The sequence below is a fragment of the Apis florea genome, unplaced genomic scaffold (genome assembly GCF_048593485.1).
Source record: "Apis florea isolate Af1SG1 unplaced genomic scaffold, ASM4859348v1 contig_3493_pilon, whole genome shotgun sequence".
NCBI lineage: Eukaryota > Metazoa > Arthropoda > Insecta > Hymenoptera > Apidae > Apis > Apis florea.
Window position 1 is genome coordinate 2,824,940 of NW_028256772.1, and position 9,685 is coordinate 2,834,624.

At 27.8% G+C, this 9,685-nt stretch overlaps 1 protein-coding gene and 1 long non-coding RNA gene across 5 annotated transcripts in view; one reads left to right on the plus strand and one right to left on the minus strand.

Moving 5' to 3' along the window:
- The window catches only part of LOC100871613 (carboxyl-terminal PDZ ligand of neuronal nitric oxide synthase protein), a 30,116-nt gene extending 21,256 nt beyond the window's left edge, over positions 1 to 8,860 (plus strand). For 2 of the 4 annotated variants that reach the window (XM_003693449.4, XM_086912699.1), the window contains exons 7-12: positions 3,987 to 4,191; positions 4,453 to 4,577; positions 4,679 to 4,864; positions 5,625 to 5,807; positions 7,124 to 7,393; positions 7,472 to 8,860. In XM_003693449.4, the coding sequence (XP_003693497.4) occupies positions 3,987 to 4,191; positions 4,453 to 4,577; positions 4,679 to 4,864; positions 5,625 to 5,807; positions 7,124 to 7,393; positions 7,472 to 7,945 (1,443 nt within the window). In that variant the 3' untranslated portion in view covers positions 7,946 to 8,860. Of the gene's footprint in view, positions 1 to 2,271; positions 2,409 to 3,107; positions 3,381 to 3,986; positions 4,192 to 4,452; positions 4,578 to 4,678; positions 4,865 to 5,624; positions 5,808 to 7,123; positions 7,394 to 7,471 lie in introns of those variants that run through there. The other 2 variants (XM_086912700.1, XM_086912701.1) reach the window with 2 other exon arrangements.
- LOC147656938 (uncharacterized) lies at positions 2,642 to 4,191 on the minus strand. Its single transcript, XR_015293452.1, has 4 exons — positions 3,953 to 4,191; positions 3,516 to 3,616; positions 3,302 to 3,430; positions 2,642 to 3,231 (listed from the first exon to the last, which is right to left on the minus strand). It is a non-coding gene; the product is annotated as an uncharacterized LOC147656938 (long non-coding RNA).
- Positions 8,861 to 9,685: the final 825 nt, after the last annotated feature.

The following is a 9,685-nucleotide window of genomic DNA, read 5'->3' on the forward strand; positions in this document are numbered from 1 at the left end:
GAGGATACTGATCTCTATTGCAAAAATTGAAAAAAGAGTTGAAGAAGTTTAAAAGCATAAGAAAAAGTTTGCTAAAAGAGGTTTGTATTTGAAGAGAACTTGTGCCTGAAAAATAGAAAATTGGAAAGTGTTTTTATATGAAAATAAAAGTATCTTCGGAGAAGATATTGAAGAAAAGTGCTACCGTGGAAAAAGTGTTGAAACAGAAGTTGGAAGAATTTTAAATAAGGAATAGAGAATATGTTGAGTACGGAAATCGTAAAAGTTTGATCACAAAATGCTGAATTAAATTAACAATTTATTTCATGGAAAATCAAAAGTAAAAAGTTGAAACAATTTTTAACAATTTTACAAAATCAAGTAAAAATTTTTATTGAAAGAAAATGAATAAAATTTAAATAAAATTTTAAGTCTAAACGAATTAAAATCAAGAAACAATTTCAATAAAAGTAAATGAAGTGATTTGTTTAGCGAGTGATGTGTCTAAAAAAAAGAAAATTTTTGAACTTAATATCAATTTTTTTCATTCTCGTTAATACACGACGTATGTGAAATTTTACCACGAAAGAAAAATTGGTATTTTCTTTCATTCATTAATTTTTTTAATTAAAATAATATATAAATATTGAAATCATTAGAAATGATATAAAAATTATAAATGAACAATATTAATTCGGAATAATCGATGAACCATTCGTAATATTTATCAACGTTTAATAACATTTTATTCTCTTTGCGCTCTTATCTCGTTGATTATAAATATTTCAATTTTTCCCTTTCTTTATTTCATAAATATTTCCTTAAGATTATATACATAACAAATTATTAGAAAAATCTCTCACTAAATCTTAACCGTGAAACCGTAACAAATATTTATAAAGAGATTCCAGAAAATGAAGTTTTCAAAGGAAGCCTGGTTTTCTCACGATTTTGTTTCCGTTCGTTAAAATAATATATCGATCGAGGTAATTGAAGAATCGAAATTCCATGACTGATACTTTCACGGTTGCTTATTCAAACACTATTGAATATTTAATATTTTTGTCAAATTAAATGATTTAGAAATGTAATTAAACTTTTTATCAACGTTGGGCACACTTTTTTTTCTTCTAAATTTTTATTTCTCGATTTAAAAGCGAAATTTGAAAGATCAAAAAATTTGGAAATTTGGCACAAACGCGGTAATTTATTTATTTTAAGCGTTTCTATTTCATTTATTATAGATCTTTTCAAGCGAAACAGATTTTATCTCGTTTAATAAGCCATCTGATTACAACTATATCCTTGAACTTATCGATAAAATTACCAATATGTTATAATAATTAACTCTGAAATAAAATGAAGTAAAAATTTATTCAAATATTTTTTTAAAAATATACGTAACTATTATTTTATTGTCAACATATAGCATAATTTCTTAAATTAGTTAGAAATTGATTGAAAATTAAAATAATCTCGAAAGAAAGAAAAAAAAAAATAGAAAAAAGTAACGTATAAAGGAAAAAATAATATCGTGATGCATGTCAGATAATTATAACACGAGTTTTTTTTTTTTAACACGATCGCTTACGCCTGATAGAAAGGAACGCGTATTATCAAGTCGTCACTTAATCACTGACGAGAGTATATTTACTTGTGTTACGCACGCTTCTCTAATCAAAGCGACGCACTCGTTCGAGGTTATCACTAATGGCCGTCATGTGGGGTCAAGTTCGAGATATATGAATGAGAGAGAATGGATTTTACCGGCATGCTAGTAAACTAAAATCATTGATCGAGTTATATTGATATTTTTATTATAGATATCTTTAAAATGTACTTACATACATACATATGTACGTAATAACATATATATATATATATATATATATACATACAATAAAATACGAAAGATTATTATTTATCAAAAAAAACTTCGTGATACCTGTGTGACGAAAGATAAATAATATTCCTCGACAATTGTAATAACTAAAAAAGATTGCCGTTTAGGAAATATATATACAATATATCCCGTGAAAAATCACTCTTTTCGAATAAAAAAATTGAGAAAAATAAGAAAAGTCGTAAAATGGAAGAAGAATACACGAATAAATTATACCTCGTTGGACAAATTATTTCGAAATAAGCATCGCGACCCACGTAGAGAAAGAAATCTCGAAATGTCTCGAAGATTTACAGATTCGAGATTAATTCCTCGAACGAAACGAGAGTGCGTTGCGAGCGCTGCTTGCGTCGTCGATCGTATACACGTTACAGAGCAAATAAACTCTCGTGTAGCTCTGTTAACGACGCGGGTTTGTAATAGTTTCTAAAGCAAGAGCAAGATTTATCGGGGAGTTTGCCAGTTGTCTGGTCCACACCGGTCGGCCGCTTGTTTATAAATGGAATCGTCCGGGTATGCTACACACGTAAATATCGATTCTTTAGCGGCGCTTTTGTATTCGAAATAAATTTCGCTAGATCGTTTATTGTTATCTATAGAGATTGTGATTCAAGTTCCTGTGTTCGCGCATAAGAATTAGATACTTTTGAGAATAACAAAAATGATTGGTTCATTGGACAGAATTTACAAAATTGGAAACAAAAGCTTTCTACCACAGGCCACTATGTAGGGGAGTGAGAATAAACTTGTAATCCAACATGAAGGAAAAATGAACGTAGAATTTTTATTAGTTTGTTCTTTGTTTGTGATTTGAATGATAATAAGTCGACATTTGAATTTTAAATATTGAATTAAATAGAATCGTCAGATGTATAAAATTTTACTTACAATAGTTGATATTTATAATACTGTGAAAAGTATTATTTCGCATTATATATATATATATATATATGATATCTTAAGATTTATTATTTAGATAATAAATTATTATGACTTGTAATAATAAAGTAATCGTAAATAATTAAATAATCCAAAAAAAAAAAATAGTGTACAAAAAGAAATTATTATACTATACATACTCATGTGACGCAGGAAAGAAAAGAATGAACTCTTCGTGGACATCGTAACTTTTATCACGATGTACGTTTAGTGTATCTCCCGTTAAAAAAAGTAAATCTACAGAAGAGAGTAAATCTTGATCACGAAAATACAATACGTGTCGACAATGTTAAAGAATTCGACGAAGCAAACGAACTCTGACGCACCAGTGTCGCCTAGTTCCGGTCCAGCCAATCCTTCCGGCGCGGAGACCACACCGAAGCCCAGGAAGAAATTGTCATTCAAGGAGCCTGAAATATTCAATTACCTGAAGTTGAAGAAACCTTTTCGAAAAATGAAACTGCCTCCCCTTCAACTAACACACTCGATATCGGCCGTCGATTTTAGCTTCGATGAGAACCCTTTCGAGGAAGAGAACGATGACCTCGAGGAGCTCGAGGTAAAGGTGTACGCTTACGAATAACGCTGTTTATGGGGTAAAGTTGTCTCCTGAAAAAAGAAAAAAAAATAAAGGAGAATCGCTTCGGGGACGATGAATAATCGCGGTGGAATAAATTATAGGATGTGTCCTAACCGTTATTTACGGGTCTTTTAGTTTCTTTTTTCTTCCTTCTTTTTTCGCTTCTTTCTTCGATCGATTTTTTCTTATTGGAGTTAGGAATCTTGATAAAAATTCTGATAAAAAGAAATTGTACAGCTCTGTGTTGTAATATAAATAACAAATGATTCGAATTAATTAGAAATTTATAGCGATTGAATATTTCATCTAGATCTAGAAACTAAAAGGAGTTTAGATATAAAAAAGTTAAAATTTTTCACGTATTCGAAATTTAATTTTAAAATTGAAAAATTTGAAAGCTTGAAATTTAAAAAATTGCAATTAAAAAATTCAACGTACTTTGCGTTGAATTTTTATCTTTCATCGAAATTTTGAAATTTGATGTCAATCAAGTACTTACTACAAACAATATCATCCTAATTTTTGCATGCATCTATAAATATTGTACTTACTTGTACGTTCAATGAAAAAGTTGGATTTCGTTAGAGTCAAGCGATGAGGGTGGTCAGAACAGTAGGACAAGCTTTCGAGGTGTGCCATAAATTAAGTTTAAACAACGCCACGGAGGAGCGGGATCGGGGAGAGAAGGAAAGAGAGAGGGAGCATGGTGAGAATCACCGTGACGTTTACGAAGATCAAGATGAAATACCCAATGTACAATCACAACCATCGCCGTCTTCTGTCCATAAAGGTACGTTTAACATCTCAATTTCTTTTCAATTATTACACTACAGCAATTTATTTCAAATTAAATGAGAAATTTTTTATCCCTCTTCATTAATCTGCACATTAACCACTCTCAATATGTTTAATAATAAAATAATAATATTATAAATTATAAAATTAAAAGATTCTTTCAAATTAAACATTTTTTTCTTTTTAATTATTTTAATTATATAACAGTATATGCGAATAAAAATCAACACACTTTATATGTATGCATATATTTTAGATATATCACTCTTAGGGGATACGGAAGATTCGGCACCGGAACAGACAACTGTTCCATGTCTTCTGCGATCGCACGAAGTTCCAGCAACTACAGCGTCTACCTCGCCCATTAGACAATCGCCATCGGTATAATCGTTATAGATTATTGAAAATATACTATTTTATTTTAATGTTCTTTTTAAAAATATATTGAACATTTATAAATATTTAATTAATCTTATATGTAGGGCACGGTGACCTCCGATTGCGGAGGATTATTGGTTGGCGGCGAATTAACTGCTCTGAAACACGAGATTCAACTGTTACGAGAACGATTAGAGCAACAAAGCCAACAAACCAGAGCCGCTGTTGCCCATGCGCGACTTCTTCAGGATCAGCTTGCTGCTGAAACTGCAGCTCGTGTCGAAGCTCAAGTAAGTGAAATATGTTGTATAGTATAGAATGCTTGTATAATATATGCATATACTATATCATAGATGCATACATTTTTCTAACATTTTAATTAAACATTGATGAAATTTTAATTGTTTTGATTTGATTTCCAGCTTTATTATAATTAATGCCCAATTTTATTATGATATATTATAGATATTGTATATTTGAACGCGAATTTTTCAATTGTAGATAAGTTAAATCAGAGATATTCAACAAATCAAAGATGCTATTATTATATATATATAAGTAAAATATGTTATTATTAATGAAAATTATGTATTCAATTTCTTTTTGGGATGTTATGATATTTGAAAATATTGAATTATAGATGTTAAATAATCAATATTAATGAATATTATTGCATTTTACTTAATATTACCGTTGATATATAAATCATTGAAGGATAATTGAATATTTTTAGATTTAAAAGAATAAGAATAAATTGGACAGATAGTTATTTGTAAATATTATTCATTTGCTTACACAATAATGATAAATCTTGTTCTGTAATGATAATGAATATATTTAAACATATATTTAAATAGATAGATAATATTTGACAAGAATAAACTTGAATAAATATTAGGAAATATATACTACTGCTAGATATTAGATTTTATTTAAATTTTAGATATATATTGCAACAACATTTCATTGTTAATAAATAAATTCAAGAAAACATTGAAAACCGAATGATATTAAATATATATCATGTTTTATTTTCTGTTCTTTTTACAGGCTAGAACGCACCAATTATTGATGCAAAATAAAGAGCTTCTAGAGCATATAGGTGCGTTGGTCGGCCATCTTCGAGAACAAGAACGAATCTCGAGCGGCCACGTAACCTCACAATCTCAGTTACCAGGCTCGGCAGCAATACAACAGACCACTACTGTTCCTGATCTGTCGAATCTCGGCCAGGTAACACTCTACCGAATACCATGAATGTTGACATGACTGTTCAACAACCAGCAAGCGAACGTTGCATTTCAATTAACGTTTAGCATTATATTTTGTATTTTTTTCTGTTTTTCTTTCTTTCTTTCTTTCTTTTTTTTATACTGTAACATTTTTTGTACTGACGCATTTTTTTTAATGAACTTCTTAATAAAACAATTTACACATATATTTCTGTTTTGCACCTTGTCATCAAAGAATAAGATGTAAAAAGATATGAATTAGAATCAAGAGATATACATTCCAAATATGTTAAATTATTCAAATATAAGATGGAGAATGCATTTTTATTTAATGTTCTGGACATGTTGAAGTTGTGATTGTTTTTTCTTTTTGTCTATACAATTTCATTATGTTCTATCATTCTAGTTTTTGAATAAGACCTAAATGTATGCTTAAAAGTATTTGTCTATTTAAATTAAATATCCTAATATTTTTTTCTCTTTTGCATGTATAATTCATAATTATATTTCTTAAAATATTGTTTTGCGTTTATGTTTTTACTGTGATTAAGATACATAAATAGTATTCATTTATTTAATTATGAATTTGAAATCAAAATGGATATCTGTTTGTATAAAAAAATGATACTTTTATTAAATAATACAAATATAAATTGCTAAAATTGTAATTCAACAAAATTTATTATTAAAGTATGTCATATTTATAAATGGTAAATATTTAGAATCAAAATTGATTGTTCAAATTTATTATTTGTATTTTGTGGGAGAACAAATATTAGGTTTATGATGGATTTAAAGAATATTTCATAAAAGAATTTTTTAATCCTTTTAAGGAACGTATATGAGCGGTTAGACTTTGAAACACGTGAAAACAATATTGCTTATGAGCGACGCGGTTCGTTCTATATTGCTCGACTGGAAGATAGCAATTTAATGCTGACATTAAAGCTAAATCGCTAATCCAATAATTATGCTAAGCGTCGGTGTGATGATGTTATGTAACAGGTCTTCGCACGGGATTTTGGACTTTGTGCTACCAACAAATGCTAGGTAATGTTATCAATTTTTGAATCTTTACAAAGTATGCATCAGAATTTAAAAAAAAAAAATATATCATTTCAGGTAAATAAAAAATTATTTTTCTTAATATTTGAAATTAAAAATGCTTACACCTTATTATATTAATGAAAAATTAAAATATTAAGAAATTAATGAAATTTTTCAATATATAAAATCAATTATTAATGTAATTTTAATTATCTCCACTTTTACTTTTTTTTTAGAATAACATTCTAATATTGTTTATTTCTCAAATAGTACCAACGAACAGGAGGACAAAATTCACCATGGGAATTGGATCCACCATCCCCATATTGCTCTTATCCGACAGACTCTTTGTACCCTGGAAACCTAAGTACAATTGGAATACAAGGGAACAGCAATACAGATCAATTACAGTTTCAAGCACAACTCCTAGAAAGGTTACACAACATAAGTCCATATCAGCCTCAAAGATCATCTTATAATACATCATCTCCTTACACGATGGGTCCTAATCTTCTTGTACCTCCTAATAATATACCAACTGTAAGTGAATTTTAATATCAAAATCATTAAAATAGAATATATATATATATAATTCATATAATTTTTTTCTACTTACAGAATTCAGCCCAATTGTCTCCAAACTCCATGTCATTAAGAGTTTCTCAATCAAACAGTTTTTCATCATCCCCTGTAATGACGCACAAGTTAGATAATTATGTAGGAAACACAGAGAATACAGAATTTAAGTCAACATTTATAAAACCTATACCCTGTACAAGTGAAAGAAATATCAATCATGAGATAGTGGGTAAGCAGGACCGAAATAAAGAACATGAGGAAGTACCACCAATTGTACTAGATCCTCCACCTCAAGGTAAACGTTCAGAAACAACACCTAAACACGTGCCAGCTAAAGAGAATTTGAACGGTCAAATATCAAGTAAGAATGCACAAAAACAGAAAAGTTTAGCAACCATCCTGAGAACAACTGGTCCACCACCGTCTCGTACAACTAGTGCTCGTTTACCTTCAAGAAATGATCTTATGTCTGAAGTACAGAGAACAACCTGGGCAAGACACACGACTAAATGATGAATTTTTTTCAAAATAGTTTTTGTTCATATCATTTTCTGAATAGAATGTTCTTTCTATTAGAAAAAAATATATTTTTTTGAAGGATAAATTAATCTGGATGTGTAAAATTTGGAATTGATCGATTGGAAATTGTACAATAGATCACTTATTACACGTTTATATTATGCTCTTCCTAAACTTGTAATTATTATAATTACTTCTAGTTTTAAATATAACAAAAATGTTATATTCACATATGAAAGTTCTACTCTTTCTTATAAATGGAATAGAAAATGAAAATTTAGTTTTTCATGTAATAAAGAAATTCAAAAGAAATCCAATTATTCACAATTTTGAATTAAAAAAAAAAAAAAATTACATATATTAGTAAATTGAATGTTAAAATTGAATAAAAAATTAAAAAAAAAAATATTAATTTTTATCTTTTACATTAAAAAGCTGGCCAAAATGTAGTACTTATAAAGAGAAAGAAATTATTTGCAATAGCGAATAAATAAATTTGTAAACGTATGCAAATGAATGTACATAAAATGTTGTACATACATTTTAATTCCAATCATTTTACATTGTAATATAAAGTAAAATGACGTAGATTTAGACTCTGTTTAAAATTGTTAAATTATATTCAACAAATTTCACAAAAAATAAATTTCTTTGTATCGTGTAATTTCAATATTATGTAATTAAATTTATACGAAAAAAAAAAAAAAATTATGAATATGAAATGAAAAGAAAAAGACACATCTTAAATTCAAAAAACATAAATATAAATTTCTTTTGTGTGTAAGTAGAGAACTTTAATATGTCGAAATTATTTAATTAAATTAAACAGTTTGTGTAATGGCGAAAACATTAATGTCATTAATTGAGTAATGAATGATTAATGAATAAAATATTCTGTGAAAAATAAAAGCATTTAATTAATTTTCATATTCAATTAATTATTTAATATAATATTACTTAATTATTTTTATAAGTAATCACATCTTTTGTATTATTATACTCATACTAACAATTCAGACAGATTCTGAAATATCAATTAAAAAAATTGACGTTTATTTAATATGCTCTCCATATTTTAGAGTGATAGGTGCAGAGTGATTATATTTAATCACAGGTAAAAAAAGAAGAAATATCTAAAAGAATTAGTATTTATTTTAATTATGAGTATTATGTTATGTAATTATAGATACTGTGAATAAGTTAATAAATCATACATCATACATAATTTTTAAAAATCAAATGAAAATGTTTCTAATAACTTAATAAATCTTAATAACTACATAAAAAAATAATCGTTGTAATCGCGAGCGCAGCCAATTAGCTCATATTATTTGCTATAAAATTTACAATTATATATATCATAAATATGATTATGAATTTTATAGCAAATAATGATTTTCCAGGTCTCACCGCGTGGAGGTTGCTGCGAATTGGAGACCCACCCTATCCACGGTCCCATCCACCCTCCTTTACGCAAAAATTTATTTAAAAAGGTAAATTTTCCTTTTGATGAAGATTTGCAAAACGTTTTATCTTTCTTCGTTGTGCAACACAAACAGCAAAAGGAATTCTAAGGAAAATCGACGCGAAAAGCTAAACCTGAAAATAAAAATTAAATTATATTATATTCTATTCTATTCATATAGAATTATATTTATATAGAATTATATGAGATATAGATATATACATGTGTCAATATTTTATACATTCATTATCATAAAAATATAAAATATT